The following is a 26,553-nucleotide window of genomic DNA, read 5'->3' as shown; positions in this document are numbered from 1 at the left end:
CATCTATCATTCAAATGAAATTTTTGTCTTTTTCTAAAACCATCAATCCAACTTGAACTAAATTTTCCGGGCATAACTTGTTAAAACGGCCATTTAAAAGTGTGAATTATGTGGCCTTTGGTGCGAAATTGGCCACATGACCGTGACGTCATAGGGTTGACTCCCTTATTTGCTAGTATGGCTGGCTGCGATAATAACATACATTTGATGGACCTATATCTCATAAAGGAACCAAAATTCTGATACAAACATCAGCAGGTCGAAAGAACACACCTCTAACATTATGTGGAAAAACTTTCGTTGAATTTAAGCCACACAAATCGATTTAATATCTATATTGTAGAGGCTCTCTGCACCTCCCGTATGGGTAATGGAAATGAAAGAAAGTTACCATTTTTGGCACAGGATCGACAGGCACAAAACAGCCATCGCTCCTACTACACGCTGATTATTATTAAGATGTTATCAATCAAATGACACAATAGTGTATGTTTGCTGTGGTAAACTGGAAAAGATTTGAACATGCCGGTTTCGCAGATATGGCATTCTGCTGCGCTGTCTTTGACACGTTGAAACCTAACGAAGTGGCTCTTTGAAATCCAGCCACTTAAAAAAAACGTATGTGATAATAACATGGTTTTAATGTAAACTTAATAAACAATGGCGTGGATTAACGGGTCGGAGATCCTCCAGTGCGCGGCCCCGTCTGCGGATCCTCACGGGTCGGCGGCAGGGAGATGGGCACCCGGCCTCGGCACGACTGACAGCAGCCATCGGTAGGACTGATCCACGGAGCCTCGGATGTCGTAGCCGGCGCAATCACCGGAGAGACCAGACAGCAATTCTAGCTGGATATGTGTGTAGACCGAAGAGCAAAGCGAGCAGTCCCCTGCTTCCGAGCAGCAATTCAGGTGCAGCTATCGGCAGGCGGCAGCACGCAGTGATACGATCCACCGTGCTCTCAGCCAATAGCAGTGGTCGACACTTGCCTCTCAGAAGCGAACAGTAAGCGAACATTATTATATATAAAAAAAAACAAGTCCAGTAATGTCCGATCTGGAAATTTCAGACTCACCTGTCTTCGCGCCCGAGCAGTAGTTCGAGCAGGGACAGTCTCCGTCGGCACACCAGGTCCAGCGATGTCAATAGTTGGAACAGCTTCAGCTAAAAGACGTCTCCTATTCCCAACCATTCCCGCTATCTCCACATTTTTAGTGAAACAGTTGTGATGGAAATGTACGGAGCACAACACGGATGTTGAGGACACTTCAAAATCACGACGATGCCTCCGTACAAACTGTCCACCGTGCTCTTGTCTTTGCCTTCTCCTTGTCAGCCTCAGTTCCAGTAGTTTTTGGTTTGGGAAACATGTGCAGAGAGATCCCTTCAGTGAAGCTGTTATTTTTGCAACTAACACCATTTGTTCCTCCAGCAACACAATATTTTCTGCCGTGCTTTGATGTCTTAGCCATAGACGCCGCCATTACAGTTAGACGACTAGAACTTCTGTGTCAACCCTATGACGTCACGCATTAAAAAAAGAATTCGCACAAAAACACAAAATGTGGCTCCTTTTGAGCCCGTTTTAACATGACTTCCCGGATAAATTATTATCCAGACAATATCTCATTTTAATCGCAAGGCTTGGAACCTTTAGAATCAGCAGCAAAAACTGTGAAATTCCAACAATTAAAATTCGTTTCATAAGCACTTTAAGTCACTCTGAATGGCTTGAGCATTTAAGTGACTCCAAAGGGCAAATTCATAACTTCAGTTTTTAAAAAGATATTCTTGGTTTATAGAGTTTTGTTGGCTGGTGAATCTGTAAGTGCGTTTTGGCACGTGCCTACCGATCGAGGCTTGAGTTGAGACGCTGTTCATGTCACTAGAAAACCTTGGCTCGGTCATTTTGATTCCAAATCTGTGGACAAACTTTGTCATTTGATGCATTCAGGCAGTGTCTTCTTAAAACTTTGAGACCAGGAGCAACTATTGCCTGCTTTTACATTTCATTTTGAGGCCAAAGGTTTGACCTCCCAAATGTTTTCAGAATGCTTCATCAGAGGTGGGGGAAAAAAGAGGTTTTTCCGTCTGGTTTTAAGTTCTTTAGAAAGCCCTCGGTTAATAGGAAGCTGTTTTCATTTCATGTGCAACACCTCCACCTGAGTGGGTTAAGCTCTGCTTGCCTTGTGCCAGCACTTTGTCTGCTAATTATATTAAGTGTTAGTTCATGAACCTTAGAGACTGTGTCATGGAGTTAGAGGTGGAGTGTTTGTTTCAGGCAATTGATTACAGTTTGAGCTCTAAAAGCCATCCACATGTTTTCATCCAACGTTCAGTGCACCGTAAGATGACTGCACATTTTTTTCTGAAGGTTTGAAGTTGTGAATGCAGGATATCGCCGAAGGCTGCAAGTTAGAGTCAGTATCAAGGTGTGGTCAGGAGGCATTTCACTGCTTTACTTCTCTGTGTCATCATGAAGGGAGGAAAATATTTATGGTGTCCTGTAGTCCCCTCAGGCAATGGAAAAAAACATAATGAAACCATCTTAATATAAAACAGACCATTTCAAACTATCAGCCCAGCCTCTTTTTAAACATTAGTGGAGCTAATCATCATTATAAAAAACTCTCAGATCGCTCTCGGCTAATTTGGGAAGGAGGTCCTGAGCTGGAAGGCTTCTCAGCAGATTTTTCTCACACACATGTCATCGTGTGTGTGCGCGTGTCGCATGATGATCATGTGGCTGATTGGTGCATGTGAGGTTTTGCACACACATCAGCCATTTGGCCAGCACATGCAACCACAGCGAGGTTAATGATCTCCCGCTGTGTGCGTGGCTCCTGATGAGTTGTGTGTGAGTGAGGACATGTTCTGACTGTTTGCCTGCCAGATGTGAAGCGTGCGCTCACCTTCAGGTATTTTTGCAACATAACAGATATCCGAATTCTTATTAAAGTGGAATAAACACAGGTGCAGGTGTGAATTATAAAGATGAACATGTCTAAATTTAAGCTTCTTATTTTCAGCTCAAGAGTGAAATGAGAATTGTTGTGTTGTGAGTGACTAACACACTTTAATAACTTACCAGGGCTTTTAAAGAAAGCAAAGTCTTAGTTAATGATTATTATGTGCACTGAGAAATAATCACGCCAAGACACTTGTATGACTGCTTAAACGCTGAATTTTACTGAAAGATCATTTACACCTAGTAAAAGCTTTAAAACAACAGCATATAGAACAAAAATATAATGACAATGACATGAGAAAAATAGGGATCACCGCCTTTAAAAGGAAAAGTCAAAACTCCAATAAACCGTACTGAGCCAATGCTGATGTGAACTTGGTGGGGAAAAAATAATTTTATGGTGTATTTTTTGTCCACCACATAGGCCGTGATGTATTAGAGCTGCAAAAACTCATTAAATATATATATAGTGGAACAAGAGAATAAAACTGAATCATTTAAAGACATTATATAAAGAAATCTGGAGGTGTAAGAGCAGAATTCTTTACTTCTACACCTAATAAAAGTAAATACTTTCACACTTTCCAAGTTCTCTATGAGGTTAACTTAGCTCAATTTAATTTTGGACTGTAGCTGCTGTGACATTTTGGGCTTTGGGAAAGTCGGGATGGGAAAAGAGAAAAGAGATTTACAGCAGATGCTTGATTCTAAGAATAAAACTGGAGCCTGTGTTATAATGTTATAAGCTAATTACATTTGTTGAAGTCCTGTATCGTTTTGGCATCTCTTTAATGTTTTCAGTGGTGGTTTTAAAACCAAATAAAAAGATAGATAGATACATAGATAGATAGATACGTGGATGGATATCCATTCAAAACAATTCTAGTTGTAATATAAGAAAAAAATAGCAGCATGCAGAAAATGGCTGAGTCATGAGCGACCCCTTATATCTTCATATATTAACAAGAAAACGTAAAATATCTGCAGCGATTGATTAAAATGTGCAAATATTAAAGCAAATACAATATTAAAAGTTTGTACAGTCCTAACCAGATGGAAAGTCAGTATTCGTTATGAGTCCCTTTATTCTCCAACACAGCCTGAACCCTCTTAGACGAGCTTTCTGTCATTTCTTTAAGGAGACTTCAGGAACAGTTCTCCAGGGTTCTTGAATGACATCCCAAAGCTCTTCTTTGGATGTTCTCTGCTAACATGATCCCACTCTGCTTAATGTGGAGGTCCGGGTTCTGGGGGGGATTCATCCCTCCATCAGACCTGTTGCCACTGATTTTCAGTCCACTTCTTGTGTCATTTGGCACAGCTCAGCCTTTTCTCCCTGTTTCACTTCCTTCAGAACGGCTTCTTGACAGCCACCCTTCCATGGAGCCCATTTCTGATGAGGCTTCATTGAACAGTACATGGATCAGCTGAAGGTCCAGATGCATCTCTCAGCTCCTGTGTCAGGTCTTTGCTGGGTTTTTTCCTCTTTCTTAAGGACATCACTTTCAGATACTGTCTATCCGCTGTGGATAGTTATTTAGACCTGACATTTCTTCCTTTGTCCTCAAATTGTTCAGTTTCCAGTTTTTTTTTTTAAGGACACACTGCGCACAATGCTGAGATATGCCAAGTTTTCAGCTAATAGCTCTTTTGGATTAGTCGCTTTGGTGCAGAAATACTATTTTATGTCTGTCAGACTGAGTTATCTTCTGCATTTTTTGGGAGATGGACCTAAAAGAATGTAAGAAAATGATGTTTTTCTGCAAAAACCTGTTTGTAACAAACTGCCTAAATATACCATTTAAATTAGGTTATTTGCTAAATTGTCTTTTATGTGTAGACACAACAGTTTCATTGTTGAGCCTTTTTTTCTATGCTTGATAAAGTTAAGTGGCTTAACAAACAAAAACATATCCCTCTTACAATGATGAGGTACAAGGACTGGACTGAAAATGTGTGAAAAAGCAGCCAATGTCCAAAAACTTTGAAAGACCTTCAGAAAAGCCTGGAGAATTATTGGTCTCAACCTCTTAAAAGATTCAAATAAGATCTGGTTCTTTGGAAGCGAAATCTGAAGAAATAATGTGTGGCTCAAGAATTCTGCGCATTTGGTCAAATATGCAAGTAAAAGAAGAATACTGCTCCGGGAAGTGAATCAGAACAGAAGAATGTGGAGCTGGTAACCTGTACCGATCAGGACTTTCTCAGAAACTTGTACACGATGCCAACCAGTCTGCCATTTTGGAAGCCAATGTGCCTCCTGACAGATATAACAGCCCATTCAGTGTGGCTCGGCTAGTGGCCAGTTCCAACGTGTCTCTCCTCATAAAACAGGCCTCCGTGCTGCCTGTTTCCTCTCATTATGGCTACAGTGCAGTCAGCTCCTGAGGTGCAGCTCTAACAGGTGCGTGTTCACGGTGCAGGGGAGGGTCATTAGGTGTGTCGGAGAAGGGAGAGACGTGACACGTGGCAGTTCATTTGCATGTTTGGTGAAGTTTTTTGTGTGGATGTATATCTAAACCACCAACAGCAGTGTTTCCCTGTGTCCCTGAATCGTTTCTTACACATGGGCATGTGCTATTTTCATCTGAATCCTCTGTTTTTATCACAGCAGTAGAGTTTTGAAACAGGATGTATTATTTCAGGTGTCCCAAAAGCAAAAGTCCCTTTTAGGTTTTTTTGCATGTGCTGTATCAGATGATGGTATTTGGAGCACTTCCAAGGCTTGGATAATCCAAAAACTCCCAAATAAATCTGAGTAACCTTGTCATACATTTGTGTCAGAAGGAGCAAGCCTGTAGGCGGAATGCTTCAGCAAAGTTAAACATGACTCCCAAAGTGTTTTCTGGTAAGAAGTGTAAGCATAAAACTGCTCGTGGAAGATTAAACTTTTCAGAAACACAAGCTGCAACACATGAAATGATCATATCATTGTATACCATATGTCTGCTGGAGTGTTGGTCAGATTAGACATGTGATCAGGGTACTGGAAAGTGTAATGGCAAGATAGCCACCTTTCATGTTGGTGACCTGAGTTCAAATCCCCTGCAAGACCCCCTTACCCCGCCTGCCTACCTGTAAGTTGCTTTGGATAAAAGCGTCTGCCAAATGCATAAACAAACAACAACACGATCAGCTCTGAGAAACAGTGGCAGGCATTTTATTTCTTCCCATGTGCCGATGAAATGCCTCGCTGTTTGCTTAGCTGTGTTTACATGTTTCCCGTCAAAACAGGCAAGGTGGGAGCCTACCCTCCTTCAGAAAAAGCCTGTTTTACTCAACAGAAATGAAGAGCCACTACCCCCAAATCCGCTTAAGCTCTGCCAGCATTTTGAAAATTCAAGAAAACATTGGATTAACAGCCTGTATATTCTCCTAAGTGCAGGATGACTCGATTTAAAAAAAAAAAAAAAAAAAAAAGTTTTCCAGGAAATGACAAAATCTGAAATAACCAAAAAGTTTACCCGCAAAATTATGATAGTGGAATGCAGGAGAGGTGTGGCGTTTCTAAGAGAAAAACCCTCTTACAGCATCGAGCTTAAGAGCATAATTTCCTACAGTTACGAGTTAAGATAGAAGAATCCTTCGTCGTTAGATTAGATTTCATATGGATGTGAATGAAAACAGATGTAACGTGCCTACATGCCACCAAACAGTGCTTTGTCAGCCTGCTGTGCCTCAGCATGTTGTCATTATGGATGTACTTTTACAATTGTTTCACATATATTGTGTAAATTGCAATTAAGATGTGGTATTGTCTATGATCTATTAAAAATATTGTTCTGCGCTTCAGCATTGCAGCGTTAACATCTTGACCGGTGCAGAAATGTGGATCTTTTCTGATGTGTCCATCTAAACCGCCACCTCCAGCCTCCCCCCTCCCTCCCTCCCCCCTCCCTCCCCTGTTTTCACTGGAGCTGTGGAGAATTTCATTCTGTTTGGAGGCTCAGCTGCAGGCTTTCTCTTCCCCATCCCCCATCGTCCCTCCATCCGTCATTCTCACTTGCTTTGGACAGAAAATGATTACCCTACACACAGTTTTCCTGTCTGACAAGAATCTGCTGGTGTCTGCAGGGCTCGAAAAGTCTTAAAAAGCAATGAATTTGTTTCCTCAATAAGGTATATAATAGTCTTGAATTTAATTTGAAAAAGCTGTGGATATTTGCTCACTCATATGTAGTGATGTGCGTTGCTTTCCTATCTGATAGCGGGCTGTCAGGAGACATTATACAAATTAAAGGTGGAATGGTGCTGAATGGATAGAATGCTCTGCAGTCCTTTATGTGGAGTATGACCATTGGGCATATAGTATCCACTGCTGCTGGATACAGTCTTCTATTCTGCTTATTGGGGAACACATTCCTATGATTAATTCAAATATATGGTTAAAAGTTGATTTTATTCCTGGCTGGTAGATACCAAAATCGTGATACCGTTCAGTCATGCTTTTGGGTTTTGGCAGGTAATACAATTTTCATGAAATATCTCACACTTACCTCAACAAACCCTGTAGAAAAAGAAGTTTCATTGTACTTGCTGTCATTATAAAGCCAAGTTCAATGTGAACTGAATGGCTGATTGTGTAAAAGCCATTAAGTTAACACTACAGTTACTTTGTCTAATGTCTAAAGCTACTCATCCCAACTGGAATGGCTAAAATTGCGGCATATTGCAGTGTATTTGTTCCCCCGTCTTAGTCAGCTAACAACAAAACTGTACCTCACTCTGCTGAGTCTGAGCTCATTAAGCCTCCACACAGACTCTTTGTGGACACCTTTACTGCTTTACAACACATAGTTTAGCAGTTGTTTTTTTTCCTCTTTCCTTTATTTTCTTATTTGAGATGAACTTGCAGTTTTCCTGGCCGATTCAGATGAGCTTATTTTTGTTTGAAGGTAAGATATTTTAGATTTTCTCTAAAATTCCACCTGTTGGTTTGCAGCGCTTTGGCCCTCTTTTACTTGAAATCTAACAATAAAATGCCACACGTTACTGGTAAGAAGTTTTTGTACAATGAAATCCAATTAAAAGGGATCACAGTAGCTGATTGTTGCTTTGAGTTTAGCTTTCAGTTGATGGTGGCATGAAAAAATATGGAACAATTTGAGTAATGAAAGAAGCATCTCCTGCTCAGTATCGTGTATCTTGGGCTCAAGTGAAATATCAAATAACTGAAACTACTGTCTCTGACTATGGAATATGACTGGTCATCCAATACCAAGAATTTCATGATTTTCTTGTATGAGAGACTCCCGGCTTGTGTTGGACCACGTGCTCTACTGCCTTTGTTAGCTTTGCCAAAGTGGACGTGTTCAGCGAAGTGAAGCTTTTTAAAGTGTCAGATTGAGTTTGCTGTCCCAAATGTTTTTTTGGTTGTTCCTCCTACAGCTATTAAAGTTTACTAGCTGTGAGTCTTCCACACAGAGGACAGGCTGGCATGTGAGTGTGTCTGTTTGGGCTGATGTGCACGTGATGCGCTTACTTGACCAATGAAAAAAACTGATTTCTCTGAGGTAAGTGCAGAGTTACAGCCTGCAACCTGCCCTGTTTTTCATCAAAGAACTTATATGTTTGTCAAGTAATTTGTTCCATAAACACAGTTTTATATACAGACTTGAACAGAAATCACTACAAGTGCGTCTTTTTGCTTTGCAAGTGACCATTTGGGCATTCGTTGAGCTTGTCCAGCAGTCTTAGCAGCTTGTGTTACCAAACGGGAAACAATGCTGCTCTTAAAAAGAGCAAGACTGAGAATACGGTTGCTTTTAATTATGTGTATGCAAGTTTATGATGGCTACTTTGCTTTTTGTGGCACTGGTTGTGCACATTCCTCAGAAATTAACACCAGATTCAATATGGTGATGACCAGTAGAGGCAGTGAAGGCCTAAATGTGAGCATATATTTAACTTAATTGATTTAGTGGTGTTAAATATCATTTACAGTGCCAAAGTTCCTGCTTTTTCTACTCTGATGCTAACATAAACTAAGTACTCCAAGTTCTTTGTTAACATACTATAAATCATGAAACTCAGTATAATCACAGTTCACTTGTGGAATCTTGAAGTTGAAGGCATAGTATACAGGAAAGTATGTCAACAATTACGTAGATAACAGAGGTGGCTGCCTACATGAGCACAAGGTTAAAAAGCAGCTATAATCTCAGCCTAATCTACAAGTTGAGACAGTGCGTTTCAAAGTCTCTTCCTGTCAGGTCAGTCGAGTTGGACGGAGGTTTCATTTTCTGTTTATTTGTAAAACTTTTCCGAAAAGTTTAGCTGTGTTGACTTTTGCTGAAAATACAATATTTGGAAGTGGGTAGAATAAATTTGCTCAAATACAGAGAGATGTTTGGACTTGCATAAACATGGAGAAGCCAGTGCAGCTTTTCGTCCCCCAACAGTAAGCTGACATTTCTCTATGGCATCCCATAGGTGTCATATGCAGGTCAGGGCCCTGAGAGCCGCTCGGAGACCTGAACATGACCTGAAAAGATGAATCTTTGTCACCTGAATCGTTTTTTGCTTTTTAAGTTGACTTGCATCCAAAAATTTGTGTCTTTGCTTCGCAGTTAGAAACAAATGTGAATCAATAAATGTGAGTTGGGCTATATTACCGTTAAAAAAAAAAAAGCATTAGATTTTGACGATCCATCTGCCACGTTTTACCAAATATCATCACTGAGGCCTGGTCGTCGTTCTTTTCTTGGATTTGTTTAACAGAAACCATCACTATCTCTCAGTCCATGGTGATTTTGGACTCATCTCTGAGAGCATACGTCTGTCTCTATGCAAGCTCTCTTGCAATTGTAATTCTAGCTGCCTTATTATCCCAGCTTATGAATGGTTTAAAGCTGTGTCCTTCGCTCCTTGTTGATGTTTTTGAATGGTCTGTAATCTGAGCTGTAAACTGAGTTGTGTCTGGTGAATATCGGAGATCTTTTTTTTTTTTTTTTTTCTCTGCCTGAAGGGGTTTTTGTGGGCTTCAGTTTTAATGACACATGTTGCTCTGAGCCTTTCCATCGCAATGGCAACATTTTGTGATAAATTCTAATCAGTTTGATGCTAATTTGTCGCACAAAAACTCACATTTAAGTATACAGGATATATTTTTACCAAAATACAAAATGGTAGATTTAAAGCAAAATCACTGGTCTCGATGCTTTTTATGTCTGTGAGTGAGATCTCCCTTGTTAACACTGGTTAGCCTGTTGTGTTGTAAACTCCTGTTTCCCCCCTTCCTGCTTTGTTGCAGCTTCCATTTGCACCTACATGTCAAGCTGTTTTAGTAAAACTGTACAATGGAGCTCATTATCACACAAACATGCTTTGTTCAAACCTGCTTCTCATAGAAATAAGGACATTTTGATTAATGAAGTTAAAATGTTTTTCACTCTATAGTCTCCAGAAGAGCAGGAGAAAACATGTGCCACGCCGGCTGTGAATACATTACTTTAAATTGGTGGCTTTGATCGGTGTCATGAATAAACGAGCTGTTAAATCAAGCACAGGTTGCCCGTTTCATCTAGCTGCTGCTTTAATAATTAAAGGGTATTGGGATTTTACCCAAGTTAACTTGCAAACAATGCCTTGTTTATAGGTGTTCTTAATTTCTTTAAAATACTCCAATTCATATAATGCAAATTCAATAAAAGTTTGGGAACCAACAGATTGCATCGAAACATCTCGCGCACGTGACGACAATGGAGAGGAAAACTCTTACCAGGTAGACGCCTCCAGCAGAACCAGACTCAGGAAGGGCGGCCATCTGCCACGACCAGTTGGGGGTTAAAAGGACAGGAAAGAGGGGACAACAAGCTCCGTAACACCAGGCCAAGGATACCTGCTGAGAAACAGAAACACAAGTTAATGACGACAAGTCCAGGCCTATAGCAGCATAGCTAAAGGATGTTTCAGGGTCACCTGAGCCATCCCCAACTATAAGCTTTAACGAAGAGGGAAGTTTTAAGCCTAATCTTATAGGTAGAACAGGAACAGATGCCTTCCTCTGTTTAGAAACATTAACTAATGAAAAAGATGTGATGCAATTTGTGGAACATTTCAAATAATTCACTGCCTAACCAGAGCCAGAAGCCACTTTCCATTCAGATGCTGTTGGACAAAGAGACGGAGGCGTTTGATGGAGGATAAATGATTGACAGATGAGAGAAAGGAAAAAGAAGATAGGGAGAGCAGAGAACTGTTCTTCTATCACGCCCCCCCCCCCGACTGTTTTCTCTTCTCTATTTGTTCTCCTTTTTTTTCTACTCGAAGCCAGAGGAATGTTACACATCCGCAGTGTGGTGGAAGCGTGTGCATTTGTGACTTCTGTGTGTCGGGTTTATGTGAGGCAGTGTTTGTGCTTTTGTGTATTTACCTCCCTTTTGTGCGTGTTTGCGTTTATAGCGGGCGAGGGGGCTTGGCGAGCGTGTGTGTGTAGGAAATGGTCGGCAGCCAGTGTCACCATTTCTTCACGTCCCTCACGTTTCCGTGCACATTCCGTGGAACTGGTCATTTTTGTCGGGGGAGGAAAGTTCCAGGGTTGAACCAATTCAGTTCATATAGATTTTTAAAATTCATAGACTGACAGCTGCTGCGCGTGTGCTGCACCTGTGATCCAGCTTCCTGCTGTAGGAGACGTCTGTTTGACTGATGTGTTTTTATGACTGCAGTGTGGCTCAGACCAAAGACATTAGAATTACATTCACATATGCCTCCTGCCTGCCTGCCTGCCTGCCTGCCTGCCTGTCTCCTGTTTTTTGCCTTTACTGTGTGTTGACAAAGACCAGGTCTAAGTTTTTACAGGTAAAATTTGCACATCTCTGCGTGTACGTATCACAACGGGAAATCTCAAATTTCTTTTAATTTTTGCGCCTGAAGATTTGGTTATTGTTCAAATTTGTGACTGTCGTTTGGACAAATGTCCAGAAACCACTCCAAATCAGTGTAAATAGATGGAAACAAGTGTGTATGTGAGAGAGTGCACATAAGATGTGTTGTTTGTTCTGTAAACAGTAGCCTCTGATCTGTCTCTGAGGCTCGGTTAAAGCCCAGTGAGTGGGAAACAGTCCTTTCCCGTAGGCGGTACAAAACCTCATGAACTGTGTCATCTTGGAGAATATAATAACATTCATCTTCAACAGATAATTGATTTGTGAAAAGGCTAAAAATTAATTGTTTTGGTACATTTCAAGGCAAAAGCCCCAAATTCAATGCTTGTGACAGTAACCAAAATAATAACTACTTTTTCTTTGTAATCGATGAATATGTCTTTTATTTTTTTCTCTGTCAGTTAATCTTAACTATCATTATCTCTTAAGTTAAATCATGTTTTTATGGGTGATTTATCTATGGATAATAACCCAAGCTTCTATGAATATTTCATTGAAAGATTATAGTTCAAACCTTTTTTTTTTTGGGTCAATATTATCTTAACAAAACGACTCCGTTTCAAATCAGCTTTAAGTTATTGGGTCTTTTTAATTGAAATTTGTCTCTTCAACATCAGATTTTCTTGAACTTTATAGGGTGAGATACAACTTCAAATGAAAACGGATGTAAAAAGAGTAATGCCGCAGTGGAGGTAGTAGGAAACACACAGTCGTTGGTCAGGAGTTGTACAGACGGGACTACGGAGTGTTTTTGATTGTAAAACCCGTCTTGAAACCTGTGGAGCTCCTCGGGTGCAGACGGGAGACCCAGGGCTCCACATGGAGTAACACTCCAAAGGTACACTTATGAGCAAATTTCCATAAGTCGTTCCGACTCTCATTTTCTCTAAGCGGCTCATAAAAAAACTGAACATCCACACAGTCGTGCAGGGTCAGTTAGAGCTTTAATGGCAAATGTGTGTGACAGGGATGCGCTCCATTAATCACAGAGGACAAAGCAGGAGCGTTGTTGTGAGATGGGATGCAGCACAATAATCATTTTATGCCAATTATCTTGTTTTCATTATCTTCGAAGGCCATAATTGTAAATCTGTTTAAAATTCAATTAGTCGCTGAGCCCTGTGCAGAAACAAACTGCCTCCAACTTGCAAACCTGATCAAAAGTAGTAGCTTTGCTATGCTAGCCTAGCTAGAAATAACACAAGGTTATTAATACTTGCTGTGCCATCTCCCTGTTTTTAGGTGGGAGAGCCTCAGGATGCTTTCTTTTTAGATTTTCTTGCATAGTAGTTGTGCTGCTGTTGTAGGCTTTTTCCTTTTTGCAAAGTGCACTCTTTATGAGGTCTCCGTTTAAAAAACTTTGGAAGATTTGCCAGGGGTGGGGTGGTGAAGGTAGGACACGGATCTTTCAAAAGAAGACTTGGTTTATTTCACAAAACAAAAAAAAACAAAAAATCAAACAAGCCGGATTAAAAAAACTAACTGTGACAAAATAAACAAAGAACTTGGCATGGCATAGGATAAATAAATACTTAGCTTGGCAGGTGACGAAGATCATGGGAAAAAAAACAGGTATCATGGGAGGTAAGGTAGGTCAGGTAAGTATGGAAAACAAGGTCAGGTAGATTAGACAAAGGCAAAGTCCGGCAAAGTGACATGGGAGACTGGAAACTAAATAGAGGGCTGGGAGTGATTGGAGAGTGAGTGCAGCTGAGGGGAAAAACACAGGTGGAGTGAGTGAAACTAATAAACTGAATGAAGGGAAACTAAAACATGGCAAAACTAAAAACTAAACACGGACTAGAAAACTAAGACATGATTAACCCTAAAAACCAAAAGGTAACCTAAGGCTGCGGCTACACGAAAACGTTTTTCACTGTAAACGATACTTTTTCTTATCGTTTCGCTGTCGCGGCCACACGGAGCCGGCGTTCCCACTACCCCAAAACGATAGTTTTTGAAAACGGGTTCCAGAGTGGGAAAGTTTGAAAACGGCCTCGTTTCATTTCCATTGTTACAGCTAAAACGTTTTTGCGTCAGTCACACGTTGACGCTGTGAGCCAATTTTAACACTTCTCTATTGTCTCACAGCGTGGCGTGACACAGTGGCGTGTGTACTGCATCGTTTCATCGTTTTCATCCGTTTTCGTCTGGACAGCAGCGCGTTTCCGTGTGGTCGCAAGAATTTTCGTACCCGTTTTCAAAAAAAAATTCGTTTCGTTTCCGTGTAGCCGTAGCCTAAAACATGAGTCCCGTGGACGTGACAGAGCCCCCCCCCCCCTCAAGGGGCGGATCCCAGACGACCTAAAAGTCTGAGGGTGGGAGGTAGGGAGGGGCTCGAAGCCGGAGGCGGTCCGACGGGAGGCCAGACATCTGGCGGCGAGGCTGCAGTGGCCGATCAGGCATGCGGCGAGAGTTCCGGCTTCGAGCGGCAGGAGATGGTCTGGCAGGCGGGCAGACTTTCTGCGACGTGGCGGCAGGGGACGGTCTGGCGGGCGGCCGGACATCCGACGACGTGGCAGGAGGAGAAGCCGGAGACCGTCCGGCGGGCGGCCGGACATCCGACGAGGGGGGAGCCACCCCTTTAAGGGATGGATCCCAGACATCCCCAAAGTCTGGGGGTGGGAGGGAGGGGCTCGGAACTGTGAGTCCATGGGCCGGGGCGCCATGGGCTCTGTGGCAAAGTCAGCTTCTGTGGCTGTGGCATGGTCAGGCCCTGGGGCCTCTGTGGCCTCCTTGGTTGGCCCTGGGGCCTCTGTGGCTTGGTCAGGCCCTGGGGCCTCTGTGGCCTCCTTGGTTGGCCCTGGGGCCTCTGTGGCCTCCTTGGTTGGCCCTGGGGCCTCTGTGGCATGGTTGGTTGGCCCTGGGGCCTCTGTGGCTTGGTCAGGCCCTGGGGCCTTTGTGGCATGGTCAGGCCCTGGGGCCTCTGTGGCCTCTTTGGTTGGCCCTGGGCCCCTGTGGCCTGGTCAGGCCCTGGGGCCTCTGTGGCCTCCTTGGTTGGCCCTGGGGCCTCTGTGGCCTCCTTGGTTGGCCCTGGGGCCTCTGTGGCCTCCTTGGTTGGCCCTGGGGCCTCTGTGGCCTCGTTGGTTGGCCCTGGGGCCTCTGTGGCATGGTTGGTTGGCCCTGGGGCCTCTGTGGCATGGTCAGGCCCTGGGGCCTCTGTGGCCTCCTTGGTTGGCCCTGGGGCCTCTGTGGCTTGGTCAGGCCCTGGGGCCTTTGTGGCATGGTCAGGCCCTGGGGCCTCTGTGGCCTGGTCAGGCCCTGGGGCCTCTGTGGCCTCCTTGGTTGGCCCTGGGGCCTCTGTAGCTTGGTCAGGCCCTGGGGCCTTTGTGGCATGGTCAGGCCCTGGGGCCTCTGTGGCCTCCTTGGTTGGCCCTGGGGCCTCTGTGGCTTGGTCAGGCCCTGGGATCTCTGTGGCCTCCTTGGTTGGCCCTGGGGCCTCTGTGGCATGGTCAGGCCCTGGGGCCTTTGTGGCTTGGTCAGGCCCTGGGGCCTCTGTGGCATGGTCAGGCCCTGGGGCCTCTGTGGCCTCCTTGGTTGGCCCTGGGGCCTCTGTGGCCTCCTTGGTTGGCCCTGGGGCCTCTGTGGCCTGGTCAGGCGCTGGGGCCTCTGTGGCTTGGTCAGGCCCTGGGGCCTCTGTGGCATGGTCAGGCGCTGGGGCCTCTGTGGCATGGTCAGGCGCTGGGGCCTCTGTGGCATGGTCAGGCCCTGGGGCCTCTGTGGCATGGTCAGGCCCTGGGGCCTCTGTGGCCTCCTTGGTTGGCCCTGGGGCCTCTGTGGCCTCCTTGGTTGGCCCTGGGGCCTCTGTGGCCTCCTTGGTTGGCCCCGGGGCCTCTGTGGCCTCCTTGGTTGGCCCTGGGGCCTCTGTGGCCTCGTTGGTTGGCCCTGGGGCCTCTGTGGCATGGTTGGTTGGCCCTGGGGCCTCTGTGGCATGGTCAGGCCCTGGGGCCTCTGTGGCCTCCTTGGTTGGCCCTGGGGCCTCTGTGGCTTGGTCAGGCCCTGGGGCCTTTGTGGCATGGTCAGGCCCTGGGGCCTCTGTGGCCTGGTCAGGCCCTGGGGCCTCTGTGGCCTCCTTGGTTGGCCCTGGGGCCTCTGTAGCTTGGTCAGGCCCTGGGGCCTTTGTGGCATGGTCAGGCCCTGGGGCCTCTGTGGCCTCCTTGGTTGGCCCTGGGGCCTCTGTGGCTTGGTCAGGCCCTGGGATCTCTGTGGCCTCCTTGGTTGGCCCTGGGGCCTCTGTGGCATGGTCAGGCCCTGGGGCCTTTGTGGCTTGGTCAGGCCCTGGGGCCTCTGTGGCATGGTCAGGCCCTGGGGCCTCTGTGGCCTCCTTGGTTGGCCCTGGGGCCTCTGTGGCCTCCTTGGTTGGCCCTGGGGCCTCTGTGGCCTGGTCAGGCGCTGGGGCCTCTGTGGCTTGGTCAGGCCCTGGGGCCTCTGTGGCATGGTGAGGCTCTGTGGCCTCTGTGGCATGGTCAGGTGCTGGGGCCTCTGTGGCATGGTCAGGCCCTGGGGCCTCTGTGGCATGGTCAGGCCCTGGGGCCTCTGTGGCCTCCTTGGTTACCCCTGGGGACTCTGTGGCCTCCTTGGTTGGCCCTGGGGACTCTGTGGCCTCCTTGGTTGGCCCTGGGGACTCTGTGGCTTGGTCAGGCCCTGGGGCCTCTGTGGCTTGGTCAGGCCCTGGGGCCTCTGTGGCATGGTCAGGCCCTGGGGCCTCTGTGGCATGGTCAGGCCCTGGGGCCTCTGTGGCCTCCTTGGTTGGCCCTGGGGCCTCTGTGGCATGGTCAGGCCCTGGGGCCTCTGTGGCATGGTCAGGCCCTGGGGCCTCTGTGGCATGGTCAGGCCCTGGGGCCTCTGTGGCCTCCTTGGTTGGCCCTGGGGCCTCTGTGGCTTGGTCAGGCCCTGGGGCCTCTGTGGCATGGTCAGGCCCTGGGGCCTCTGTGGCCTTCTTGGTTGGCCCTGGGGCCTCTGTGGCTTGGTCAGGCCCTGGGGCCTTTGTGGCATGGTCAGGCCCTGGGGCCTCTGTGGCCTCCTTGGTTGGCCCTGGGGCCTCTGTGGCATGGTCAGGCCCTGGGGCCTTTGTGGCATGGTCAGGCCCTGGGGCCTCTGTGGCCTCTTTGGTTGGCCCTGGGCCCCTGTGGCCTGGTCAGGCCCTGGGGCCTCTGTGGCCTCCTTGGTTAGCCCTGGGGCCTCTGTGGCCTCCTTGGTTGGCCCTGGGGCCTCTGTGGCCTCGTTGGTTGGCCCTGGGGCCTCTGTGGCATGGTCAGGCCCTGGGGCCTCTGTGGCCTCCTTGGTTGGCCCTGGGGCCTCTGTGGCCTCCTTGGTTGGCCCTGGGGCCTCTGTGGCCTCCTTGGTTGGCCCTGGGGCCTCTGTGGCATGGTTGGTTGGCCCTGGGGCCTCTGTGGCATGGTTGGTTGGCCCTGGGGCCTCTGTGGCCTCCTTGGTTGGCCCTGGGGCCTCTGTGGCTTGGTCAGGCCCTGGGGCCTTTGTGGCATGGTCAGGCCCTGGGGCCTCTGTGGCCTCTTTGGTTGGCCCTGGGCCCCTGTGGCCTGGTCAGGCCCTGGGGCCTCTGTGGCCTCCTTGGTTGGCCCTGGGGCCTCTGTGGCCTCCTTGGTTGGCCCTGGGGCCTCTGTGGCCTCGTTGGTTGGCCCTGGGGCCTCTGTGGCATGGTTCGTTGGCCCTGGGGCCTCTGTGGCATGGTCAGGCCCTGGGGCCTCTGTGGCCTCCTTGGTTGGCCCTGGGGCCTCTGTGGCTTGGTCAGGCCCTGGGGCCTTTGTGGCATGGTCAGGCCCTGGGGCCTCTGTGGCATGGTCAGGCCCTGGGGCCTCTGTGGCCTCCTTGGTTGGCCCTGGGGCCTCTGTGGCCTCCTTGGTTGGCCCTGGGGCCTCTGTGGCATGGTCAGGCCCTGGGGCCTTTGTGGCTTGGTCAGGCCCTGGGGCCTCTGTGGCCTCCTTGGTTGGCCCTGGGGCCTCTGTGGCTTGGTCAGGCCCTGGGGCCTCTGTGGCCTCCTTGGTTGGCCCTGGGGCCTCTGTGGCATGGTCAGGCTCTGTGACTGCTGGGGCCTGGGGCTGCAGGTCCTGGGGCTGTGGTGTAGGAGAGGAGGGGGAGGAGCTATAGAGTTCAACTACCTCTTCTGGCTCCAAGCCGAAAACGTCCAGCGAGGCAGCGCGCTGCACAGTCCCGGCATGGGTCCACGCGCCCTCCAGGTTAGAAGTCCAACCCCTGAAGCCCCCGCCTCGTTGACAGGAAAACCAGGAGCTCACCAGCTACCCACAGTTTCTCAGACGAGGAGGAGTCCCGCTCCAAACAACGCTACATCTCGTCGTAAAAGTCCCAGAACTGGTCAAAGTCCGCAGCGTCCATTTTTGGCCTGATCTTTCTGTCAGGGGTGGGGTGGTGAAGGTAGGACACGGATCTTTCAAAAGAAGACTTGGTTTATTTCACAAAACAAATCAAACAGAAGGCGCGGGCGGCTAAGCCGGATTCAAAAAACTAACTGTGACAAAATAAATAAAGAACTTGGCATGGCATAGGATAAATAAATACTTAGCTTGGCAGGTGACGAATATCATGGGAAAAAAACAGGTATCATGGGAGGTAAGGTAGGTCAGGTAAGTATGGAAAACAAGGTCAGGTAGATTAGACAAAGATCTGCAAAGTGACATGGGAGAAACTAAATAGAGGGCTGGGAGTGATTGGAGAGTGAGTGCAGCTGAGGGGAAAAACACAGGTGGAGTGAGTGAAACTAATGAACTGAATGAAGGGAAACTAAAACATGGCAAAACTAAAAACTAAACATGGACTAGAAAACTAAGACATGATTAACACTAAAAACCAAAACGTAACCTAAAACATGAAACTTAAAACATGAGTCCCGTGGGCATGACAGGGTGGAGGCAAACAGAACGACGTATCGACAGCTCTGACGTCAAGACGACGTGCCGTTGAAGCCTTAAACAGAATGTTTTCATTTTAAACAAGTCGATTACAGTGATCAATGTGCATATAAAGACATTACAGTATTACTATTTTCTGACATTTCATAGAGCAAAATCAGTTACTTGATTAAGGATTTAGAATGTAATTGTGGGTGAGGAGACTACATAAACCAAGCAGTCATGGCGTTTAAACTGCTGCCAGGTGAAGTTACTAACATTTATCACACCACAATTTAATATGCAGCGTTTGGCTGGCAAACCTGGGGTCCTGGCATTCTATCATTGTTTTCATTTATCACTTTTATTTATTGCCTGTGTTTATTGTTCCAGACCAGTTTTTGATACGTTTGGTTGGTCTTTACTGAATGTATGAACTGGAAAGCTACAGACAAATTGCCCATTGAGATTGATATAATTGTCTTAATCTAAATCTGAAATAATTTGGATTTAATAAATTGGATTATAATTGGTTTAGATTTGACTGATTCCAATTGGATGATATTAAACTTGCTTACCTTCTCTTTACAGTGTCTTTAGATTACTTTTGTTGGGAAATGGCACTAGTTGAATCAGTGTTGTTTTGATACAAACACAAGCTGGTATGTAACATGAATATAATTGTATTATTTCCATATGTTTGGGATGGCAAGTTATTAGAAAATTAAATCTGTAATCTGTTGAAATTTTATTTAAATCGGGCATTTGTGCTATTACCAGCAGAGTTTTCCTCCTTAAAACGCGGCATTGTGGCTGATGTAGTTGTCATGTTGTTGATGCTGAAGAACGGGGCTTCACCTGAGAAACGCATGCCAACAGAGGTGGCTATGGCTGATTATGAGAAAGCTAAACTGTTTAGGCCCAGCTTCTCGGATAACTGTTATTTAAATGTTGAAAACCTTGTTTTTTTAGCGTCAATGTTCTCTCCTCATCACTGCAGAACAATCAGAGCAAGTCATCAGTTTGTAGCAAAGCTTAAATTACACTACTGTGGTGAGCAGCTGCGTTATCTGGAATGAATATGTTGATCAGAATCAATGTTTAAATGGTTTTATGACTCCTCGTTTACACTCCATCGCTTATACACCAGTATTCGTGTCATGTCCATGGGGTTTTCCCCATGTCTTTAGTTCTTTTGAGTTTTATCATGTGTTAGTTTATGTCACGTCTTAGTTTTAAGTTCATGTTTAGTTTAGTTTTGCCATGTTTTAGTTTTGCCATACTGGTGGCCTGTCCAGGGTGTACCCCGCCTCTTGCCCATTGACTGCTGGGATAGGCTCCAGCCCCCCCGCGACCCAACCGATGGATTCAGCGGTATAGATAATGGATGGATGGATGGATAGTTTTGCCATTGTTTTTTCCTCAGTCCCCATGTTCTGGTCATTAGTTCACTCACGTCACCTGTTCATTGTCTTCAGCTGCATCCACTCATTCATCAGTTTCCCTCAGTATTTAGTCTCTCTGGTTTCTCACATTCATTGTGAGATCCTTTCACCTTTCATGCCACGCCACGTCAATCCATGTCCAAAGTACTGAAAAAAAAGTGTATTTGTATTTATTCTTAATAATCACATCTCTGGTTTCTTAGTAACTCATCCTACACTGGGGGGCATATAGTAATTTTGCCCCCAAATAAACTTCCCAGCTGTGGCTCATGGAACCGATCCAATCAGAAAAGGCTTGAGCTTTTTTAATGGTGGCACCCTCTCTGGAGAAGCAAATAGCACTCCCCTGAAACATTTAGCTGAGCACTGATAGATAGATAGATGGATAAATAACCTAACTGTATGTAAATATAATATATGTACACATATTAGATGAATACAGCTGTGCAGTGATAGTCAATCCACCAGAAATCAGTGTATAGATACTGTACACTGTTGAATATTACCAGGATGATGACTGTTGGTGTTGGTTTTGTGCTCATTTTGTTTGTCTTCATATATTTATTTTCATTAACAGTTAATTCTTTTTAAAATCCTTTCATTAGGAATTGCTTTGTCATTTTATGTGCATTTTAAACTATAAACCACAATCTGACAGATCCTCAAAAATAGCCCACAGCAGTCATTTATGACTTTTTAAATGTCAATTGAATGCAAAACCCAAAAGTCACCGAATGAGAATGTGCCTCACGTAACAAGCAAAAATAAAGTCACTAAGGCTTAAAGGTTTAATCCGTTGTAAGCATACTACTACTTCATATTCTGTACTCAAAAATTCTAAGTGCTGCATGTGTGAGTGCTGCATTGTTTTGCTTAAAGGAATATATCACGCTGGGTACCGTGTACACTTTGTCATTTAAGGGGTGTGTGTTTTACCATGCTCTGTCATTAAAGAAGATGAAGGGATGAAGTCGGCCTGCTCTCGTAGGTGTGTGTTGTGTGGGGAGCTGATTTCAACATGGAGGTACAGCAGTTTACATTTTTGTGTATTTTTGTGAATCTGTGATATGCCATCAGCGTGGTTCACATAGACAAATGAAGGCTTTACTTGAACTTTTTCACCCACCTTCACTGCTGAACTCCTCATTTATCATGTCTCTTATTTCTTGCTATGTATGACTGAAATAACTACTGTAATGACACCACATCTTATCTGTTTTGAAGAAAGTTTAGCCTCACCTATTCCGATCCAAGAAAGCACAGCTTTTTTTTAAAGAAAAAATACTGCTAAGATTAGCCTAAAATTTAGACTTGTTTTCCTAAGGCTCTTTCTGCAGCCACTCCATCCCACTACCCCCTGGGGTTTACAGACTCAGCCATAAGTTGAGCCATAAAAAAGCAAATCCTTTTTTGGCTAAAGTTTCTTATTTTATCCTTTTTCTCATTTGAATTTTAAAAAATGCTGCATGGAGCGCACTGCTTCCAAGTGTGTGTGTTCTGTGTTCCTGAGACGCAGGTGCTGTTCTCATAAATGAAGCTGCTATACAGATCATTTTATATTATGTTGCACAGTTTAATGAAAATTTCCTGGAGGAAAACCAAACAGTCTGTGTGTTGTCAAGAAATCTCAAATAAAGGATACGGCTCAGTCTCTTGGTATCATTGCGAGGTAACAGAGGCATCGAGCCAAATAGAGGCATTTCATTAAGGCTAATGACCATGTATGAAATCCATCCTCCAGTATTGTGACAAAATACTGCGCAGAAGGACGTTTTTAATTTTCTTTTGTTTTCTGTCGCACAGTCTGTTCCTTTAGCTGAAAATAGCATTTTTCTGTCTTTTGTGACGGCATCTTGTTTAAGTTACACCTAAGTAGGGCAAGACTTTGTAGTGCTGTATGTGCACAGGAAGCATGTCTCTCTGCTCTACTGTTGTAGACAACAACGACAACTTTATGCTTGTGTTTCTTTAGGAATCTATCGGGCACAGTTGGCCCCTGCTTGCTTGTTGCCAACATTTTGCTCACACTGAGCTTTTCTCAGCGTCCCCCTGTAAAGCTGTTGGATGTCATTTAAATCTCTGTGGCTCATCAGGCGTTGGTTGAGCTGCAACGCCATATTCACAGTGAATAGCAACCTTCCACCCCTCCAGCTTTTTTTTTTTTAAATATTTTTTTGGGCTTTTTATGCCTTTAATGACAGGACAGTTGGAGAGAGACAGGAAGCCGGGGGCAGAGAGATGGGGAAGACATGCAGCAAAGGGCCGCTCAGTGCGGGACTCGAACGGGGCCAGCTGCAGCGAGGACTGTAGCCTCTGTACATGGGGCGGCTGCTTAACCCACTATGCCACCGACCGCCCCACCCCTCCAGCTTTTGAGTCTCTATGTAAGAACCTCCTGTAAATTAAACGTGTCACTACATAAGGAGACCCAGGACATATTCGATTACATTCGATTCACCGAAATTGGCCCCGGAGCAATTTGCTCCGGGGCCAATTCCATTTGCGGCCGCTAGGGGCGTCTAGATTTCTAGGCTAGAATAGCTGTGCTTTGGTGACAAAGTTTTTGTTTTTGATTCACAGTCTCAGATGCTTCGTAAATTGTGCATGTAGGTGAGGGTTGAACTCAAGACTGACTGATGAATTTATCATTTTTGTATCAAGGTGAATGCACATGAGTGCCTTGAAAGGGGGATGTTGTCTCGGGTACTGGCAAGGAAATTAATTCTAAGTGAAGAGATTCAGGAGAATTGCCACTTGAGTCAATCTTATTTTTCCCATTTTTTTAAGTAACACAAGAGAATTTGACAAATTGATTTGCTCTTTTGCTAAAAACACATCTCCATGTGAACCCTGCACGTACAGCCCCACACACAAGTTTATTATCCTGTTGAAGATGCTACAAAGCCCACAAAAAAAACGATGTGGTGCGGGGCTGGAAATCGAAATTGTGAACTATGCTATTTTCCCTCTAGAGCAGTTTCACTTCCAGGAAAATACATAACAAAAGTCAATGGACATCAAAACTTTTAAGGTTCACAAACTTCTCTATTGTCCGTCTCTAGAGCTACTTTTTATTTATGACAATTGTATGGAGAGTCAAGTTTACTATAACACCATTTTAAGCGTAATAAACTATTTTAGTTTTGCACATGAGTTAAAAGTAGAACGCCATGATCGCCACCATGAATATGTACAGAATTCTCAGTCAGATTTGAACACCATTTTTGGCTCCAAAAACCCAAAATGGAAATGTCCAAATGACTAATTGGAGGCTTTAATTGGTAGTCCACAGACCAATGAGTGGCGTCACAGTGGCTATGTGTATCTTTTCTGTGAAGCTTATGGTTTATAACATTTAGAAAAAACATTGCCATTGCAACTGATTTGACTTTCGTCTCCTCCTTCATCCCAGCAAATGGTGATGAGCCTGCGGGTGTCGGAGCTGCAGGTGCTGCTGGGCTACGCTGGGCGCAACAAGCACGGACGCAAGCACGAGCTGCTCACCAAGGCGCTGCATCTGCTGAAAGCCGGCTGCAGCCCTGCCGTGCACATGAAGATCAAAGAGCTCTACCGACGACGCTTCCCTGCCAAAATGGTCTCCCACTCAGAATTAGCCCTGCCTGGGCCGCATCACCCGGCCTCAGCCGGAATGGTCGGGGGAGGAGGCGCAGCGTTGCCTGCTGGCCTGACACAGCTGGCGTACGAGGGTCACGCCGGACACGGTGGAGCCCCGTCGCCCGCTGCCCTACTGCCCCTCTCACTGCTCGGTCCTGGGAAACACGAGCTGACTGGACTCACGCACCACCTGCCCACCTCGGCCACGCTACATCCGGTGCACCCAGATGTCAAGCTCCAGCGGCTGCCCTTCTACGACATGCTGGACGAGCTCATCAAGCCGACCAGTCTCGGTGAGAAATATGTGCGAGTGTTGCTTTTGTGATGAGAGATGGATGCATTAATCCCTTTGTGCATGCTCTGACTCAAATAACAAAGCGTTTCCTTTCCTTTCATTCTTTAATGTCAAAATTACTTGAAAAATGTGAAACTGTCATGAAAATATTATGAGAAACGTAGGTATTTATACATAATTATTATTAGTATTATTCCAATAATAATAATCATGGCAGCAGGCAATGAAAATGTTGACTTTGTATTTTTTTTTAAAATCCACTTTATACTTTGTTGGTGTTGTTCTGCTAATGTGTTTATAGGGAGCAGAAAAGTTACTGGAAAAGCATCTTTTTATATTTACTAAGTGTTCAGAGTAGAAAAATATCATAGTTGGTTCCCAAGGGGTGTAAGTGAAAAAAGTAATTGAGTATTTTATCCATAATAATTGTCCTCCTCAGTTTCTGTCTTCTCCTAATAGCATTCACACAGTTATTAAGCAAAAAAAATCAGCATTAAGTCACATGCTAGAAATCAACATGTTGTTTATAGATAGTTATTTTTGCTTGCATCTGAAGTCATTTTAAGAGTCACACACAGCCATATGATAGCTTCCAGTTTTCATCATAGATGAATTCTTGGTCTTATTTGTATCTTTTTATATTTACATATGAAGCGCTTCAATAGAATTAGTTTCAGATGGGTGAAGTGTGGTTTCCTCATGACAAACAGGCTTATTTTTCATTGTACAAATATATTTGTAACTCTGAGGGCAGTTTTGAATTGGTGTGGAATGATTCAGTTTAGATGTTGAACAACACATTTCCTGTTTAACTCATCACTGCACCAGCTCCACTTAACAGCATCATATATTTACCCCCCGAACAGAACTCTAATTGGTTTCCCTGTGGCAGTACGAAGCTGTACAGGGTCCTGAATAAAAGAATATCCTCAATGTACTGATAAATCCACTTAGCTATTTGGATTTAATTGCTCTATTTTGCAGGACAACCGATTTTGTATCATAAAAGTTTACACTGATGAGCGGAAGTAATCACAATCTGAGGACACATTAGCTTTCATATGATGCTGTTGAGCATCTGAGAACAACAGCCAAAAACTTTAGGACTTTTGGTATAGCCAGCAGATCTCTGGACAAACACAGTGTGAATACAGGTTCATTTTAAAAAGCCGATAAAAGGCTTAATTGTCATCCAACAATACCCAGTGGTGTCAAGATGGCCGATGGATTCACGTTTTTTATTTACACTTTTAAGTGTAGGTTTGAAACCAAACCTACTCATTTCAGACTTCAAATACAAATGCATTTTTGTTATTAAATGTTGTCCCTTGCCTAAAGATTTTGAGATTTTGTATGTAGAAATCTCCAATCTCAATCGATGGCAACTGTTTTTACTTCTTCCAAGCCAGTCAAGAAGAACTTAAAGCAGCAAAAACATAATTGTACAAACGAAAATATGTTGGTAAGAGTTTAAGTAAAAGGATATTTAAACATAAACTGTATTATTTGTGACGTGTGGCGATCAAAGATTACTGTAACCAGTTTTCTCTGCAGAGGTGTCAATTTACCGACCTCCCGATCCTGATTGGTCTGTGGATGTATGTGACATCGCCTGTTTTCAACTACTCTTCTCTCATCAAACCACGCCGACAAAACCACAGCGACATCAAATACTCAAAGCTGTCTTGTGCAATATCTGAAACAGTTTAATCCCAGTCAGAAAATACTGTGTTCATGTTACGTTCATGGGAGATACTGTATCTTCACTCAGTAAGAGGCTTGTGGAAATATCCAAACTCTTCATGAATAGCTAGAGTTTTAGCTCTATAACATGTTCCCTGCCTGATCTTTTTTTCTTTACCTAACAGACTTTTAATCTGGGCTTTATCTTGGTTAGATTTGTCTTTGCAATTGGTCTTCATCCAGCACACAGCCTGCACTTAGCATAATAACACTCTTTGGGCTCTGGGATATATTGCAAATATATGGAAATGTCTAGATTTTCCTACATTAGCATTTTAATAGAGTAAGAGACCATCCACTGATTAATTTGCCGGCAGATGCATGCACAAACACACGGCCTGCAGCTCTGTCATCACGCCATCCTTCCCCTTTTCCCTTTCTCTTTCTCACTCTATCCATTTCCTGCACATGCTCCATCCCTCTCAGGCTCCTCTACCTCCTTCTACCTCCGTCTTCCGTCTCCGCGGCCATCCTCGGTCAAAATTTGCATGCAGAGTGATGAAATCACACAGGCGTGCACCCGTGCCCGCAGAACACACCCTCCCCCTATTCGAATTTGAATCGTACATTCCCATCACTCTCACTTGCAATACTTTCAAAACACAATCGCACTTTCCGATAAATAATGCATGTTGGGCGTATTGTTCTCGGAGAAGCGCGGAAGGATGAGTGATGGGAGGAAAAACTCTGAGGAGGATGTTGCACATCATTACACAAAGCAAAATATTTGAAT

At 45.0% G+C, this 26,553-nt stretch overlaps 1 protein-coding gene across 3 annotated transcripts in view; it reads left to right on the top strand.

The window, feature by feature from the left end:
* Window positions 1-26,553, top strand: part of LOC142390366 (E3 SUMO-protein ligase PIAS1-like) — a 70,489-nt gene that overhangs the window by 10,891 nt on the left and 33,045 nt on the right. For 2 of the 3 annotated variants that reach the window (XM_075475950.1, XM_075475814.1), the window contains exons 1-2: window positions 22,484-22,551; window positions 23,580-24,075. In XM_075475950.1, the coding sequence (XP_075332065.1) occupies window positions 22,510-22,551; window positions 23,580-24,075 (538 nt within the window). In that variant the 5' untranslated portion in view covers window positions 22,484-22,509. Of the gene's footprint in view, window positions 1-22,483; window positions 22,552-23,579; window positions 24,076-26,553 lie in introns of those variants that run through there. The other variant, XM_075475869.1, reaches the window with a different exon arrangement.

Source organism: Odontesthes bonariensis, chromosome 1 (assembly GCF_027942865.1).
Source record: "Odontesthes bonariensis isolate fOdoBon6 chromosome 1, fOdoBon6.hap1, whole genome shotgun sequence".
Classification (NCBI taxonomy): domain Eukaryota; kingdom Metazoa; phylum Chordata; class Actinopteri; order Atheriniformes; family Atherinopsidae; genus Odontesthes; species Odontesthes bonariensis.
This window is presented reverse-complemented; position numbering and strand designations above follow the sequence as displayed.